Source organism: Argopecten irradians, chromosome 11, assembly GCF_041381155.1.
Source record: "Argopecten irradians isolate NY chromosome 11, Ai_NY, whole genome shotgun sequence".
In the NCBI taxonomy this organism is placed as follows: domain Eukaryota; kingdom Metazoa; phylum Mollusca; class Bivalvia; order Pectinida; family Pectinidae; genus Argopecten; species Argopecten irradians.
Genome location: NC_091144.1, coordinates 26,627,195 through 26,647,040, shown reverse-complemented (window position 1 = coordinate 26,647,040; position 19,846 = coordinate 26,627,195). Strand labels below are relative to the sequence as shown.

The following is a 19,846-nucleotide window of genomic DNA, read 5'->3' as shown; positions in this document are numbered from 1 at the left end:
ATGTCAAGTGGACATGTATTTCTCTAAACCTGGAAAGATGATATATCCACACTTCTGGTGAAGGAAAAATATCTATCTTGCTCATGACAAGACAGCTTGCAAACACAGAAGTATTTCTCTAAACCAGGAAAGATGATATATCCACACTTGAGTGGGTTTGTTTGTTTGTTTGATTAATTAACGTCCTATTAACAGCCGGGGTCACATAAGGACGGCCTCCCATAAATGCAGTGTGTAGCATGTGTAAAGTGGGAGGTACGTGTTTTGGGAGACTGCCGTATGTTCACTGAAGCATGCCGCCAAAGACACCAAGCAACATCCCCCACCCGGTCTCATAATACTGACAACGGGCGAACCAGTCGTCCCATTCCCTGTATGCTGAGCGCTAAGCAGCAGCAGAAAGTACCACTTTTATAGACTTTGGGGTGTCTCGGCCAGGGGACAGAACCCAGAGCCTTCCTGGTGAAGGAAAAATATTATCTTGCTCATGATGAAGACAGCTTGCACACACAGAACAATTATATGACATCACAACAATCTGATGTTGATACCATACTATGTATCATATCAAAAGCTTTCCATTCCATCATATCAATAGCTTTCCATTCCATCATATCAATAGCTTTCCATTCCATCATATATGTGTATAAATGTATGTATTTCATCATAGAAAGCAAACGGATTAAGAGAAAGTTACAAGAATTTTTTAGATCAATCTATTGAGTTCACAAACAGGTTGATATACTATAAACACATTTTATTTCGAGGCTACTAAATTTCACAATTTACGTTTCATAACATGTTCACAGATTTATAACTGAATGGAAATGCCTTTCATTTTAATTTTGCAAGAATTGTGGAAGATGTTAATTCGTGGATATAAACTTTTAGAAATTTACATTGATCGTGAAATTCCCGAAAATAAATTGCATGCGAAAGAAAGTTGGTTTACAGTAACTAAATTGTATATCTGTTCTCCGGATGGACTGCTAACATTCTCCAAGTAAACATATTGATTATATTAATACAAAAACTGATTTTCTTCAATAAAGGTTTATTATTTTAGACAACAATTCATTCAAATATAAATAGAATCAAGCACAGTTTTCATTCATTCATTCATTCATTCATTCATTCATTCTTATATTCATTCATTTGTTTATTCTTATATTCATTCATTTGTTTTTTTATTCGTTCATTTGTTTTTTACTCATTCATTTCCTCCCTCATTTCATTCATTCATAATATTTATTATAGTAAATTGTATGATTCAATCATTCATCAATTGAATAACATAATTTGTTAATTCAATGTTATTTACTCATTCATTCATATAGGGCATATACACATGCTCATTTCCAATAAACAATTTTATCAATAATTTTTATGGTACATGTAAATTACTAATACCTGAACATGTTAGATATACAAAACATGCATATTGTAAAATGAATACACAGTTAATTGGTATTTTTAACACCAGTCAGTACATGTTCTCTCACCCAACAACTGTAACCCATAATTATATGATTCACATTCCATTTTTATCACAGTTTGCACGACCTGTTACTAGATTCATGAATCTAAACTGCTTAAACGTTCATTCTCCACTAAATGTACAAATTCCATTATTAAGTGTCCTCTATCAATATCGCATCCTCGATATTCCAGGGGTTCCGATCACTTACGATCTCTACACCCCTGGACTATCTCATAGTAAAACTGGAGGCAACGGAATAGAACAGATAATTTAGTCATTTGATGTACATCAAAAGAACCGTATAACGGTACACTGTGGTTGACTGTGTGGCTTTGATGTTAGGCGTCGCTCTCTCTGTAGTCTTCAAAGGAAATCTTTGCTGGCCTGTGATTGGTCAAATGTTTTCAGCTGAGCTGCCTTCAATTTCACTATGAGATAGTCCAGGGGTGTAGAGATCGTAAGTGATCGGAACCCCTGGAGTTTCGAGGATGTCAATATCGGGACTTAAAAACCATGTTTGTATATCATGTTTGTTTCACACGTAAAATATATTGATTGATCTTCGAAAATAATCAAGTGTTGTTCCTCTGACCAATTCAGATTTTGCTCATCATCACATTAAATATGGCTCTCGTGAATTTCGACTGTCCTCTTAAGCTATAATGTATTTCATAAATCATCTGTGACTAAGTAAATGGGTAAATGTTACATTTTTTTCTATCATATCATAGATATTAGCATACGCAATGAGAATAGACAAGTATTGGCACACAAAATGCTTAGATATTTTTTATATAACTCATTTTATCATTGTCACAAACTATGCTGGCAGATACGTTACAAACAAATAAAATCACGTACACAATTAATGTATTATCAAATGTTCACGTTTTTTTCGTGATAATGAACTTTAATATGTATACTAACTTTTACCCTTATGACAAGGACATATCCATTAACAATTAAATGGACAGGTGCGATCTAATCTTGAAAATATACATGTTACGCAACGACATCAACAGATACGTTACTACTATGTACTTGATTACCTAAGATGCCACTTTCCCACAGAGATAAATTCACATCACAGTTTGAAAAGTATATAACACTAAGTGTTACAATGTTTGTGCTTTGGTTGACAAGTCACACGGTGTCATTTAAATGATGAGAGGGGTTAGTGTCGGTCAGTACATTACCGACAGATACGTTATGGAAAAATACTCATATCGACAGAAATTCTCACGCTTGTCATAAAACATTCGAAATTAGCTTAACCACGTGGCAAGTGTCCGAGAGTTTGTCAATAGTTTACAAGCGGGAAGATTCGTTGTGTTGCCAGTGTTGGAAACTCGAAATAAGAAAAACCTTTACTTTCCTGTAGTATATACCTATACATAGTAACATATATATACATTTCTGATAATAATCACATGATTTCTAACACTAGTTAGCTGTATTGATTAAGCTATTAGGTATATAATTAATTGTTAAATGTATAAATCACATATCAAAATAAGAACGTATCTGGTATAAAAGATTATGTATCTGTTTGATGAAAGATGTACCGTTAACTCTAATATTTAGTGTAAAACTAATAAAAATACTGTTACATCGACTAATTCAAATACATTTTATAGCCAGATATTGTTAGAATGCTTGGTATACTAATGATACGGTAATGTGATATATAAACATGAAATAACGTATCTGTTTATTTGGTAGCGTACCTGTCATATTTGGTAACGGATCTGTACTTTTGTACGTAAACCTTAATTTGAGTGAACTTGGTTTCATTTGTAGCAATTTGTTTCAGACTAGATATGGTCAGAAAATGTAAGTTTAGGGTTGTTTGTGGCAATCAAGTATGACGGAGACTGATACGTTTCTCAGGTGAAGGAAGGCGAGGACAAAGAGAATGAATTATTCCTTTTCTTCATGTCAAAAAACATCAACAAAGGACAAGTGAGGTTTCGTTGGCCAATAATATCAGACGAACTGTTTATCCTGAGTTATCACATCTACCTGTCAGCCGTGCGGGTCGTTTTTTCCCAATTAAATGACAAGAACGCTGAAACCATCCGCAGTAAATGGGAATCGGTGTAGACAGATACGTTACCAATATGGTACAAACATAATCATCTCTTCATCGACGCCGCTTTCAATAGTTTTGATCTATCGTTTGATAATTTCGATGTTGTAGTTTTGATTACAAGTTTTGAAGCAGATTCGTGTTATTGAATTCGTTTATTTTCTAATACTTCATAAAGACATATACCAAGAGAACAGATACGATCGCTGCTAATTTAGGCAAAAATTATCTAAAGTATTGCAGAGAAGTGAAACCGCTGAAAAGTACATTTTCTTTGATGCATTTTGACGAATTTATGAAACAGAAAAACATAATAATCCTGTCAGATTTCTACAGTCATATATTAAGTATGTTGTAACATAAACGTTACTGTTTAAAGCTGGATTTTAATGTCCTATACAGTAATTTTTGATTTATACAAATACAAAATTAATAACATGTACTGATGCAGATAAAGGTACAGTTTGATAAAAAGGAAAAATATAGAAATAAAATACTTTGGTACTATTTTTATATGAAACTATTCGAACACACTTATGAATCATACAAACCAATATTCACAAATGAACTTTTCATAACTGCAATTGATAAAGACAAGTTGCTTTCGAGACGGACAAATGGCTTTGAATGGAAAGAAAAGTCCAAAACCAAAGCAAAAATTCAGTTTAAGTGTATATTTTGTGGCATTTCTAATGACAAACCTCAATTTAGTTCATTTTAACAAAGTCACGTATCTGTTCTTTACCAAAATATGATGGTTGACTGTAACAATTATAACTTTTCTTTGAGTAAAGATAGGAGCCAGCCCTTTTGGATTTAAAAAGTAGAGATATTTGCCAAACAAATGACAATACATAAGAACTTTGTTTTCAATTTTCATATTTTATGTTTTCTTTTCTGAAAACATGCAAATTAGTGGAGAATGAACGTAAAGTTATGTTTCAAATGTTTTTCCAGAAAAAACGGGGAAAATATGACAAGACTGTTTGGATGAATTAGTTCCTCTTTAAATAATTTTCAAACTTAAAAAATAATGTAAACCTACTTATTTTATCGATATAATCTGATTTCAGTGCTTTTTGTACCAGACATTTTGTGCTTTTGCAGTAACTCTATTTTATCTTAGTCTTTAGTGTAGCATTTGCATGACATTGTGATGATTACACAAATTCATCAATGCATTATCCTGTTTATAAAAACAATTTTACCTTTAAAATTGATTGCACCAAAATAAGTACACTTACAGTACCAGGTAACTCATAATTCGAAGACAATCACATTTGACCTACCCTGGATACCAGTTGCCCTGGATACCTATACTCAATTTTGTCAGAGGAAAGTGATGACAGACCCATCTACATTGTGGATCTCGATCTACAACCAAGTCAGTATCCTTATTTCTGCCTGAGAAATTGATGACTCAATCAGCCTGGAAAGTAATCCTCATTATTGTCGATCACAGTACTATCCTCCTTTCTGTTATCCAAGAAGTTGACGGTATTGATTTTGAGTACCTTAACAGTACAATCCTCCTTTCTGTCCCAAAACCTGATGCTACTGATTTTGAGTAAGTCGTCAGCCTTGGAAGTTAATTACACCAAACAGAGTGAGTACCATTTTAAGAGTGTCTGTCTGAGAGGAAAGGTTAGCACCGATAGCTTTGTGGTTGGCTGTATCGTCCTCCAATTTGTTCTGGTAGATCTGCAACAACAACCATTAGCATGAGTAAAACTTTTCAAAATGTAGGAAAAGTGAAGCTAATTGCTAGGATTTTAGAAGTTGATGAGAAAAATACAAAATTTGAGATCAGCACTTCATATATTCTGGATATCAGGCATGGTTACTCAATGACTCCATAGTAATTTCATGATACAATCATTATCATTTGTTATTTCATTATTCTTTTCTTTCAATTTTACTCACCTTTAATTCATTGATCTGTTTGTAGAGAGACAGGTTTTCTTCCTGTAGATGTTTGAAAGATTTCCTAATTTCTATTAATTCTAGTTCCCGTTCTGCAAAAAATCAGACACAAGTACCAGAACAGTTTCAAAAGTTGTGTCTATGGCATACATCTACATGCAGCCTATATATATGAAAAAGTTAACATCATGTACCAGTATTTTCATAATGAAGCAGACGACAGTAGATAATAATAAATTGGATGAAATAAAACAAAAGCAACATGCATTTCTTCACTTCTGCACATTTTCAATCTGTAATTTCAAAATGTAAAGAAAGCAAAGCCAGTATATTTTGATAAATATTTTACTGAAGTTTAATATTTCTAGTTTGACCTCTTTGCATCAAATCAAGAGGTCAGGCTATAACCTTGACCTTGAATGGGTTCAGTTTGTCTGTCTTACCGTAATTGCCTCTAAAGAAGTTCTGTATGAATCCGTCAACATCGAGGGGAGATGATTCTTTGTCCGCTACAGGCAGGCTATCTGACTGGTTACTGTCGGTACCAAGGTCCTGGGGGATGGATCTTTGTGTAGGTGACAGAGTCGAGGAGTTTGCTGTACTGCCTATATCCTTTTGTATCTCACCTAAGCATAGAAACATTAATCAGCATTCCAACAACAAAGAGTTACAGATCATGATCATACAGTTTGACATTATCTTAAACAAGATGCCCATGGGCTTTAGCGGTCACCTGAGTTCAGATACAGAATAAAACAAAGACATATAAACACTATATATTGGCTCATCAGGCCCTTGAAGTTAGCCAGCGATTTTATAAATTTGAATTTTAAATATGAAGAGTATTTGGTTCCATCAAATCTGTGAATTCAGACGGTATTTTGAAATTTCAGCAATTTTGACCCCTTTTGGCCCCTCTTTGGGGGTCGGCTAGGACCAATATGGATATGATGATAAAATGCTATCGCAGACTAATTCTAACCACATTTGACTCATTACCTATGAAATTTGAGCTAATAATGCTCATAAATGTGTTTTTTTTCTTAATAAACTATGGTAAAATTGACCCCCTCCCCAGGGGAAACATGAGACCCCAGACCCAGGGTCATATAATTCACAATTTTTGTGAAGGACCTAATGACCTTTCTTTTTATGAAGAGTATTTGATTCCAGATCTGTGAGTGGAGAAGAAGATTTTTGAAATTTTTGTCAATTTTTTCCCCTTTTTGCCCCCAACAGCCCCTTGAGGGTGGGGATCATATAATTCACAATTTTAATTTGCCTTATATGTACCTTAGAAGGTTTGTTCAAAATTTCATTGAAATTGCATCAGCAGTTTTAGAAAAGAAGTCAAAAATGTAAATTGTTTACTGACATAAGACGCACAATGCATGAAGGACGATGCACAACGATGACGACGGACAAAAGGCGATTAGAATAGGTCACTTTAGACTTCATCTCAGGTGACCTAAAAATATACATGTACATGTACTATACAAACCAAGTTATGATTCAAGGTTAAGAACAGTAAAACGTTTCTGCAGACATGACAGGTTATACAGTAGGTGATGCACCATGGTTATCACATATAACCATTCTACCTCACCTGCTACATTCTGTACATGTTATACAGTAGTTGATGTGCTGTGGTTATCACATATAACCATTCTACCTCACCTGCTACATTCTGTACATGTTATACAGTAGTTGATGTGCTGTGGTTATCACATATAACCATTCTACCTCACTGCTACATTCTGTACATTTATACAGTAGTTGATGTGCTGTGGTTATCACATATAACCATTCTACCTCACCTGCTACATTCTGTACATGTTATACAGTAGTTGATGTGCTGTGGTTATCACATATAACCATTCTACCTCACCTCACCTGTACATACATTCTGTACATGTTATACAGTAGTTGATGATGCTGTGGTTATCACATATAACCATTCTACCTCACCTGCTACATTCTGTACATGTTATACAGTAGTTGATGTGCTGTGGTTATCACATATAACCATTCTACCTCACCTGCTACATTCTGTACATGTTATACAGTAGTTGATGTGCTGTGGTTATCACATATAACCATTCTACCTCACCTGCTACATTCTGTACATGTTATACAGTAGTTGATGTGCTGTGGTTATCACATATAACCATTCTACCTCACCTGCTACATTCTGTACATGTTATACAGTAGTTGATGTGCTGTGGTTATCACATATAACCATTCTACCTCACCTGCTACATTCTGTACATGTTATACAGTAGTTGATGTGCTGTGGTTATCACATATAACCATTCTACCTCACCTGCTACATTCTGTACATGTTATACAGTAGTTGATGTGCTGTGGTTATCACATATAACCATTCTACCTCACCTGCTACATTCTGTACATGTTATACAGTAGTTGATGTGCTGTGGTTATCACATATAACCATTCTACCTCACCTGCTACATTCTGTACATGTTATACAGTAGTTGATGTGCTGTGGTTATCACATATAACCATTCTACCTCACCTGCTACATTCTGTACATGTTATACAGTAGTTGATGTGCTGTGGTTATCACATATAACCATTCTACCTCACCTGCTACATTCTGTACATGTTATACAGTAGTGATGTGCTGTGGTTATCACATATAACCATTCTACCTCACCTGCTACATTCTGTACATGTTATACAGTAGTTGATGTGCTGTGGTTATCACATATAACCATTCTACCTCACCTGCTACATTCTGTACATGTTATACAGTAGTTGATGTGCTGTGGTTATCACATATAACCATTCTACCTCACCTGCTACATTCTGTACATGTTATACAGTAGTTGATGTGCTCTGGTTATCACATATAACCATTCTACCTCACCTGCTACATTCTGTACATGTTATACAGTAGTTGATGTGCTGTGGTTATCACATATAACCATTCTACCTCACCTGCTACATTCTGTACATGTTATACAGTAGTTGATGTGCTGTGGTTATCACATATAACCATTCTACCTCACCTGCTACATTCTGTACATGTTATACAGTAGTTGATGTGCTGTGGTTATCACATATAACCATTCTACCTCACCTGCTACATTCTGTACATGTTATACAGTAGGTGATGCACCATGGTTATCACATATAACCATTCTACCTCACCTGCTACATTCTGTACATGTTATACAGTAGTTGATGTGCTGTGGTTATCACATATAACCATTCTACCTCACCTGCTACATTCTGTACATGTTATACAGTAGTTGATGTGCTGTGGTTATCACATATAACCATTCTACCTCACCTGCTACATTCTGTACATGTTATACAGTAGTTGATGTGCTGTGGTTATCACATATAACCATTCTACCTCACCTGCTACATTCTGTACATGTTATACAGTACATGTAGTTGATGTGCTGTGGTTATCACATATAACCATTCTACCTCACCTGCTACATTCTGTACATGTTATACAGTAGTTGATGTGCTGTGGTTATCACATATAACCATTCTACCTCACCTGCTACATTCTGTACATGTTATACAGTATTAGATGTGCTGTGGTTATCACATATAACCATTCTTCACTGCTACATTCTACATGTTATACAGTAGTTGCATGTTTCAAATAACCTTCTACCGTGCTACATTCTGTACATGTTATACAGTAGTTGATGTGCTGTGGTTATCACAATATAACCATTCTACCTCACCTGCTACATTCTGTACATTAGTTATACAGTAGTTGATGTGCTGTGGTTATCACATATAACCATTTACTCACCTGCTACATTCTGTACATGTTATACAGTAGTTGATGTGCTGTGGTTATCACATATAACCATTCTACCTCACCTGCTACATTCTGTACATGTTATACAGTAGTTGATGTGCTGTGGTTATCACATATAACCATTCTACCTCACCTGCTACATTCTGTACATGTTATACAGTAGTTGATGTGCTGTGGTTATCACATATAACCATTCTACCTCACCTGCTACATTCTGTACATGTTATACAGTAGTTGATGTGCTGTGGTTATCACATATAACCATTCTACCTCACCTGCTGTACATGTTATACAGTAGTTGTGGCTCACACATATAACCATTCTACCTCACCTGCTACATTCTGTACATGTTATACAGTAGTTGATGTGCTTGGTTATCACATATAACCATTCTACCTCACCTGCTACATTCTGTACATGTTATACAGTAGTTGATGTGCTGTGGTTATCACATATAACCATTCTACCTCACCTGCTACATTCTGTACATGTTATACAGTAGTTGATGTGCTGTGGTTATCACATATAACCATTCTACCTCACCTGCTACATTCTGTACATGTTATACAGTAGTTGATGTGCTGTGGTTACACATATAACCATTCTACCTCACCTGCTACATTCTGTACATGTTATACAGTAGTTGATGTGCTCCTGGTTATCACATATAAACCATTCTACCTCACCTGCTACATTCTGTACATGTTATACAGTAGTTGATGTGCTTGTTATCAATATAACCATTCTACCTACACCTGCTACATTCTGTAGCATGTTATACAGTAGTTGATTGTGCTGTGGTTATCACCATATAACCATTCTACCTCACCTGCTACATTCTGTACATGTTTTTAACATAGTTGATGTTCCATGGTTATCATCATATAACCCATCTCTACCTGCATCGGCTACATTCTGTACATGTTATACCAGTAAGTTGGATGTCCATGGTTATCACATATAACCATTCTACCTCACCTGCTACATTCTGTACATGTTTATACAGTATATATTGATGCACATGGTTATCACATATAACCATTCACCACCTGCTACATTCTGTACATGTTATACAGTAGTTGATGTGCTGTGGTTATCACATATAACCATTCTACCTCACCTGCTACATTCTGTACATGTTATACAGTAGTTGATGTGCTGTGGTTATCACATATAACCATTCTACCTCACCTGCTACATTCTGTACATGTTATACAGTAGTTGATGTGCTGTGGTTATCACATATAACCATTCTACCTCACCTGCTACATTCTGTACATGTTATACAGTAGTTGATGTGCTGTGGTTATCACATATAACCATTCTACCTCACCTGCTACATTCTGTACATGTTATACAGTAGTTGATGTGCTGTGGTTATCACATAATAACCATTCTACCTCACCTGCTACATTCTGTACATGTTATACAGTAGTTTGATGTGCTCTGGTTATCACATATAACCATTCTACCTCACCTGCTACATTCTGTACATGTTATACAGTAGTTGATGTGCTGTGGTTATCACATATAACCATTCTTTTTCACCTGCTACATTCTGTACATGTTATACAGTAGTTGATGTGCTGTGGTTATCACATATAACCATTCTACCTCACCTGCTACATTCTGTACATGTTATACAGTAGTTGATGTGCTGTGGTTATCACATATAACCATTCTACCTCACCTGCTACATTCTGTACATGTTATACAGTAGTTGATGTGCTGTGGTTATCACATATAACCATTCTACCTCACCTGCTACATTCTGTACATGTTATACGTAGTTGATGTGCTTGGTTATCACATGTAACCATTCTACTCATGCTACATTCTGTACATGTTTTACAGTAGTTGATGCTGCCTGGTTATCACATATAACCATTCTACCTCACCTGCTACATTCTGTACATGTTATACAGTAGTTGATGTGCTGTGGTTATATCACATATAACCATTCTACCTCACCTGCTACATTCTGTACATGTTATACAGTAGTTGATGTGCTGTGGTTATCACATATAACCATTCTACCTCACCTGCTACATTCTGTACATGTTATACAGTAGTTGATGTGCTGTGGTTCTTATCACATATACCATTCACATTACTTCATTCTACCTCACCTGCTACATTCTGTACATGTTATACAGTAGTTGATGTGCTGTGGTTATCACATATAACCATTCTACCTCACCTGCTACATTCTGTACATGTTATACAGTAGTTGATGTGCTGTGGTTATCACATATAACCATTCTACCTCACCTGCTACATTCTGTACATGTTATACAGTAGTTGATGTGCTGTGGTTATCACATATAACCATTCTACCTCACCTGCGTAGTTATCAGTACATATCAACCATTCTACCTCACCTGCTACATTCTGTACATGTTATACAGTAGTTGATGTGCTGTGGTTATCACATATAACCATTCTACCTCACCTGCGTAGTTATCACATATAACCATTCTACCTCACCTGCTACATTCTGTACATGTTGCCTCCCCAACATGTGTTCCTTTTTATTATGTTGTGAGCTGAAGTATTTGTCACATGTCCTACAGTAAAGTTCATTCATGTCATCCTCCTGGTCAAAAGGAAATTAACATTCGTAAAATAGGAAGGTATGATTTTCAAGTAAATTACATGCTGATATACAAGTGTGATTTAATTTCATTCAAACTTAATTAAAATACAATATATATTGATCCTTAAATCCTTGATGAGAAAACACTGTATCCTTGATGAGAAAACACTGTAAGCCAACTTTCTTTTCTTTCATGTGCAATTTAATTTCACGATTAAAGTAAATTAAAGGTTTATCTTTGCAAATACTATTTACACAATACTTATTGATAGAAATTTCCAATTAATTCTTCAATCTGTAAATTTTCATCTTTGCATATCAATTTTTTTTTCTTTTTAGATGAAATTGCAAAATTGAATAGCTGCAAAAGAAATGATGTTAAGTACTGGACAATCAGATAATGCCTTATTCTCTTATTGTTCTTAGACAAGGGGAATGAATGTACATGTATATAACCCAATTTTGAGTGTGTATTAAAAACAGAATTTGAGAGGGATGTTATTAATCAGGATTACAGGAAGCAGAAAAATTGTTATTTGGATTAATTTGTAAAAGGAATCCATAATAATGACTTTATCTTTTTTAAGCATTCAAAATGATAAATATTTTAAAGGGGCATGTGCCATTATTAGGGTACCAAATGTAGTAATGGCCTGAACATAAAGAAGCTTACCTCCATGTCACCAGACATTAGTTGTGAGTAGTTCTCGTCATTCACCCATTCACCTTCCTCACCTGTATCGTGAAAACTTTCAGTACACTTTGATTTATAGGAGACAATATGAAGTTGTTTCCAAATAATCTTATGCATATGTAGTACAAAACAACTAATGTAACACAAGTAAGAGCATAATTAACCTAAACTAACATTTACATAATTTATTGACTTACAAAAGTGTTCAGACAAATAGACAAATTTGAAATACAAGATGCATGTAAGTGATTTCTGTTTTAATACCTCTTATACCAGCCTTCATTTTCTTTTTCTTTACTGTGTTTTGGTAAGTTTTCAGTTCTTCTTTGTATCTCTTCTTATCATTTTCTGCCTCATCCAAATATTTCTGTATAGTAAAGAACAAAACCAATCAACATTTGAAATATTTATCATGGTTTGGCTGATGAATTTTTATGTAATGTTTTAAAGCACAGTGATAGATAAATAAAGCTTTCGTTATCAGCTACTACAAACACATACTTGAAAAGTGACCCTGATTTTCAAGGTGAGATAAAACCATCAAAAACAACTAAATTCAAGGCTATTTTCTCATAGAAATATTGTCAAACAATCATTCTGAGAGTATTTCTAAAGCAAAACATGTACATGTTCCCTTCCACTCTCCACATGCCATCACATTGATCTCAGCCTAATCTTAGTAACGGTGACCTTTATGGTTGACTTTTTTACCCCAAAAATCAATTCCAAACTGTGTTTTCTAATAAAATACAATTGTATGCAGTTTCAACAAAATGCATAAATCTGTTCTCATGTTATGGTCTTGAAACCAACAGACAGACAGACAGACCGACAGAGACTACATGTAACCCTAGAGTCCGTTCTCGTTTTACCTGTAAGGGACTGATGTAACCCTAGAGTCCGAAGCATTATCAACCAAGTGAGTATCACATCATTGTATTGTTTCCTGTGGTATCATGGGGATTTGAAACTTTCAATATCACAAACCAACGTGAAGATAGAACTGCCCTGTAATGTCTGACTCTTGCCCGCAATCATTACCACGGCTTTCTCCCATTTTACCTGTTTCTTCTCTGCTGGCATACTGGACCATTCCTGGCCAAGAATCTTTGTTACTTCTGAAAAAGGTATTTCTGGGTTGCTTCCCTTTATTTCCTGTCTGCGTTCTATAGCATACAGCAAATATCTAGAAATACAGAACAGAATTGATTAGTGTAATTTCTAACAATCAAAAATTACAATCAAATAGCAACATAGTTTCCAAAGGTACAAAATGTAGACACCAAATATATGCTTCATATATATATATATATATACATTAATTATATAAATTGTTAAGTCAACCTAAATCTTAGAAATACAACAAGCTTTTAAATTGATAATTTAAGTTAATTTTTTATTCAATATCAATTACAATTCTTCTGATAAATGTTTTAAATGTGAAATTTCCACAAAACTTATCATTTTGACTGTAGTTACTGTGCTATAATTTAGTTCAATACACTATACAGTATAACTTGTCTAAACCGGTTGTGAACGGGACCAGTCTATTTGTTCGGTTTATACAGGTGTCCGGTTTATAGAGGATAGAACCATATGACAATATGTTCACATGAAAATCATCATAAGATTTTTTTTTATTACAGCACAAACATTTATTCTCACATATGTACATGGTAGAACACAGAATTCAATCCTATGTTTTCTTGGTTTCTGAGATGTACATGTACGATCCATTTCTCTCGGTGTGCTACATTCAAATTAACTCTCAGAATTTATGGGTATGTTTTATTGTCAGAATTGACTGTGAAAAGTATTCACAAATACAATGTACATGTAACAAAACCGTCGAATGAAAAGTGAAAAGTTGTCACTATCTAGGCCTTAGTATACCAGTACAGGTAAATCCCCTTAAACGCCTCATGATCAGTCCCATGTTGTGAAAACATTGCGTCCGGTTTGCCCAAGTTAATTTTACAAGGAAAGGTAAAGTAACATTACAGTTCCGGTTTTCAGAGTAGACAGGTTCCGGATTATGCAGGTTTTGGGTACTATATTTTATTAAGAAATTTGCCGGGACCAAACAAATTAATCAGTATAGACAAGTTTCCAATTTATACAGGGTTCGGCTTAGACAAGTTATACTGTATAACCAATTTGAAATTCATCATAGTATCCTGTCTGTTGGTAGCCACCTAGATTAATTCAAGTTTAAAACAGGTTCACATTTCACCAATTGATTTTGATTTTACCTATGTGGCACCACTTACCCAGAAGCAGGTGCCCTAGGTGTGTTAAAGTCTGGAGCAGGTTTACGTCGTTTACCTTTGGGCCATCCTCCTCTTCTTTTCTGGTATGATAAACATGATCATTATGAGTAATAATAAATAGATTGTCTCCCCTTCTTACCAAAATTAGATAATTGTCTCCACTTTTATAAATCATAATTAAATAAGAACAGAACAGAATTACCAAAATTAGATAATTGTCTCCCCTTTTATAAATCATAATTAAATAAGAACTGTATGTTATAACCACTTCATATCATTTCTACAAACATGCTATTGGTGGTACATATTAACAGATATTGCATTATTTGTCCAAAAAGGTTTCTTTTTTTTTATTTATGAACATAACTTTACAACAAAATACCTTTTGTATGCAATATATCTTCAAGAGTCACAGATTCACTTCAAAAGTTTTAAGTCAGGAAATGAACATTTTTTGTTTGTTTTTTTTTTTTTTTTTTGAATAAAATTCCTATTGTGAAGTTCAATGTATGTGAACTTATCAAAATTTCAAATAAATATTTTTGAAAAAAAATTGGTGTTAAAGGTCAGGTTTCAAATATAAAAACCTTTTCTGAGGACTGGTCACCACTGGATGAAGTACTGGTCAGTGGAGATTTAGGGGTCAAGATTTGGTCAGACTGTAGTGGAGTACAGCTAACTGATGCCTCGTATGTTTCCTCACAAACGACAGCTCCTTCCCCTGGAGTGGGGGTTTGGTTAATCAGCAGAGTTGTCCCTTGTGATTCAACTAGACCGTTCTGTGTGAGGATTCCTGTCACTACACAAAATATAGCCTCTATTTTATACTGGATACCATTAATTTTGGTTACTTAATGCATCAGTATCAAGATTGTTCTGCTTAGTGTAATCAGATGATATTGCCCTTTAGTAATAAAGTTATGTATTGATAAGGGCACCACAACATGGAAAGATTAAAAAAAAACCAAAAAAAAACCATAGAAGTTTATTTAGCATATGACATTTTCAAAAAAAAACCATAGAAGTTTATTTAGCATATGACATTTTCAGTCAAAACTTTAACAGGACCACTCAATTAATTCTTATTCAAGAAAAAAAAGTGAGAAACAAATGTGAATAAGAAAAATATCACCGGAGACTTCATGTCATATTCAAGAATAGTTAAACAATTAAATCATCATGCAAAAAAGTATTAGACTTTTCTCTTTTTCAAATATCAATCTAACAATTATGTACGTCATTTTCAAATGCAAAAAATAAATTTACTTGGTAATGCAGTTGTCAGGATTTGTCTCCCTTGAATGTCAGCATCTGTATAACTAACAGAACCCAGTGTATCGCCGTTCACAGACAGCAGTAAATTCCTGTAAGGAATTAGTATAAGACACATTCTATTCAATGAGTACATTGCATTTGAGCTGTTGCAAAAATGTAAAAGTTTCCAAATATTACTGGTGTAAAAATATGTACATTTCAAATAGATGGCATCACTAAATAATTAACTAATGGTAGCCAAGAGAAACAGTCAATCTTTTAACTTCAATTTTTCTTTCAATATATATATTTTCTATACATGTATATCTAAAACCTTTCAACAAAATGTCTAAAATTCTCAGTGACTCATTTAAATTTTGTACCATATTTCAACTATGTTGCATCAATTAGTGGATATCTAATGACAAAGTCAAGTTTACATTTACATTTACAATCAATAGAGGAAACTACTGCCTACCCTCGTGAAGTTTCCACCAGAACCAAACCTCCATGTTCTGGGAGCAGTGTGGCCGCAGTTGTTGTCGAGACGAGGGCTTCTCCAGCTGGTTCACTTTTAGAAGTGACTGTTATAGTATCTATGGCGACAGGTTCAGCCACGGTGAGAACAGAGTGGTGTACAGAGCTCCCATCTGTCATGTTCAACATTTCATGGTGATCCATTTTTGATTTAAGGATCGTTTCAGTACCAAAGGTTGTGTCGTATGGCTACATTCTACCATCTAGCAGCGAACTGAAAAGTGAAAACAAAATGCCTTAAGATATTGGTGAGCAAGAATTAGATCAAGTCAGTTTTTATGACACCATGATAATTAGCTCTCATTTTATATTAAACAGGCTTCAAGAAACTAGAAAGAAAATTTCCTAAGTCTCTTAATGCTGTTATAATACATACCGTCAAACCTGCTTATAAAGACCATCCAATTCAGGGACCAAGAAGAAATAGTCATTTATAGTAATTCTTGGAACTTACCGTATTCGACCCAATAAGCGCCCAGGGCGCTTAAAATTGATAAAAATGAAAAGGTGCTAATAAGTCAAAATAATTGCAAAATAATTGCAAATTTATACCGTTTTATGTAGTTTTGGTCCTTATTTATGCCTGGGCAATTGAAATTGAGGCCTCAAAAAGGGGGAGGGGCGCTTATAGGGACATGGGCGCTTATTGGGTCGAATACGGTATACACAGAGCAAATTGTGTTAAAATTGACCATTTGGGACCCTGAGAAAGTGTTCTCACTAAGCAGGTGGTCTTTATACAGAGCTGGTCCCTAAAGGCAGATTTGCCTGTATCTTGCTTAATAATCTGCTTTTGTGAGTATACATTTAGATATTTATAATTTATGGCATGTACCTGTGAGTCCAACATCAAATGCCATCAATGATGCATACAAACTTGTAATTATAACACACAATATTTGGTTTTCTTAGTTGAATGTCCAAGTAACAGCTGGGGTCATGTAAGGATTTGTTAGATTTTTTGGTGGAGAAAAACCTGAAAAAAAACCATAAACCAAGCGGTCAGTACCTGGCAGCTGTCCCACATGGGATTCAAATTTGTGACCCAGAGGTGGAGAGCTTGTGGTAATGTCGAGACATCTTAACCGATCTGCCAACGCGGCCCCACACACAATACTGATAATGAAAATACAGAATAGTATGACTAGACATAGGAGATATATTATCAGCTAGCCACCTGGGATACCTGTAACAGGGTACAGGATTTACAATAAATTTAATACCTGCCTCTGTCAGGGATCGAACTCGGGACCTCTGGATTACTAGTCTAACGCTCAACCGATCGAGCTAAAGAGAAGTTCTCTCTAGCCAGGTGATATATTGTGGCTAGTATTGACCAGAGTTACATACTCCCCCTCTAGGAATCAACTCCTCGAGTTTCCAGGGGTCACAACGATTCCTTCGCAGGTATCGTTAAGTATTATTTCCGAGTCCCTACATGGGCGCCAATGTAACAGGGTACAGAATTTACAATAAATTTAATACCTGCCTCTGCCAGGGATCAAACTCTGGACCTCTGGATTACTAGTCTGACGCTCAACCAATCGAGCTAAAGAGAAGTTCTCTCTAGCCGAGCGATATATTGCAGCTAGTATTGACCAGGGTTACATACCACCTGGATGATGAAATTCCACCTAATCTGCTGACCATCACCAAAAAAAGGACACCTTATAGCGCAGCACTGTACAAGCTTGAGTGTGTAACATCCGACAAATATCTTCTAGACTGCTTTATAACATCAGAGTTAAGATGGAACTATTATATCTACAATAACGTATGTAACACACTAAAATTTCTGAAATAGAACCGTGACATTAACAACTGTAATAATCAAGAAAAATGCTTATCAATCACTCTTAGAGTTAGTTAGCACCATCTGCCATCTAGGATCCACACCAACACTGCAACATACACCGGCTGGAGTCCAAAGATGCGCAGCGAGAACAAACCTCACTACAAAAGTACAGCATCCTTACTTTTTAAGCGTACATACCAAAGTAGCAGTATAATCGACCTGATGATAATGGCCACAGTCTGATAGAAGTTATAGTAATTATAAAGATCAAGATTGTATGTTTTTTATGATACAACGTTGTACTGCAAACAAGGCCGTTTTCGATTTGACTAAGTTGGACCTAGTAAGTTGTTCGTTTATGAATAAAGACGATCCGGATCTGGTGATTTAATGCTGGGCCTTGACAAAGCCCTGTAACAAAAACATATGCATCTTTCTAAGTTAACGTTTCGAATAATTTACCTCATTACACACAAATCCTGATGACAGACAACAGGTAAACACAAAAATTAAACTGCATGTCTGGGTAGTTCGTCGGATAAATAACCGGAAGTGAATATTAGAGTGATGCCCCTTAGTTGATTATTTTTAAGGATGCGCGCACTTATTTACGGATAAAAAAAATAACAACAACAAAATGTTTCTAATTTAATGGTGGCTGATTAATATAGATAATTAATAAAGAAAAATACTAAAATATAATTTTGAAACATACTATATATGACAGGACCTTGTGATTTCAGTTGGTCTATTTTCAGATGCTCTCCTCATCGTTCTCCACTGTGCTAATGTCGTTTTTAGGTCATCTGACCGAAGGTCATCCTTTTCAGGTCATCTGACCGAAGGTCAGGATGACTTATTGTCATCGTGTTTCGTCCGTCGTCGTGCGCCGTCCGCCGTGCGCCGTGCGTAAGACTTTTTATACAAAAGCCTACTCTATGGCAATCCGTTTTGATATTTAATACATAATAGCTAAAGTTAAAAAATTATTTAGCTTAAGTTAAAAAGATTTTAGCTTAAGCTAAAAAGATTTCAACACAAATTAAAAAGATTTCAACTTCAGTTAAAAAAAACTTACATAATCTGTTTTTTGAAATCTTTATAACTGAAGTTAAATTACGTGATGATGCAAAATAGTTTTTTCTAACTTAAGTTGAAAAGATAGTTGCACAATGATAATGCAAAAAGAATTTGTCTAAAGTTAGATTTCTCATTTTTGCATTAGGCCTAACACTTATTTTAAAGATGCTCCACCGCTGACGAATGGTATTTTTTCACTATAAAAAACAGGATCAGACGATTAGGTATTTTTCTTCAGTTACAAAAGTTACTTACTTTACACCATTACCACCACTGAAAAGTTTGAGCTTCTAATCTCCTTCAAGATAAAAATATTAGAA

General features: G+C 34.9%; 1 protein-coding gene across 1 annotated transcript; it reads right to left on the bottom strand.

The window, feature by feature from the left end:
* Nucleotides 1-1,037: 1,037 nt before the first annotated feature.
* LOC138335137 (high mobility group protein 20A-like) lies at nt 1,038-19,022 on the bottom strand. Its single transcript, XM_069284074.1, has 12 exons — nt 18,909-19,022; nt 16,593-16,865; nt 16,127-16,224; nt 15,448-15,659; nt 14,861-14,940; nt 13,653-13,776; nt 12,855-12,957; nt 12,570-12,631; nt 11,788-11,896; nt 5,936-6,118; nt 5,493-5,584; nt 1,038-5,270 (listed from the first exon to the last, which is right to left on the bottom strand). Exons 2-12 carry the CDS (start codon nt 16,793-16,795, stop codon nt 5,145-5,147), a joined length of 1,392 nt encoding a protein of 463 aa, XP_069140175.1. The 5' UTR covers nt 16,796-16,865; nt 18,909-19,022; the 3' UTR covers nt 1,038-5,144.
* Nucleotides 19,023-19,846: the final 824 nt, after the last annotated feature.

Coding starts and splice junctions, on each gene's coding strand:
- LOC138335137 (XM_069284074.1), bottom strand. CDS start 16,795: ATGGATCACCATGAAATGTTGAACATGACAGATGGGAGCTCTGTACAC. Junction 11,897..12,569: donor TAATGTCTGGTGACATGGAG/GTAAGCTTCTTT, acceptor CCTTTTGACCAG/GAGGATGACATGAATGAACT. Junction 5,271..5,492: donor AACAGATCAATGAATTAAAG/GTGAGTAAAATT, acceptor TTGTTGTTGCAG/ATCTACCAGAACAAATTGGA.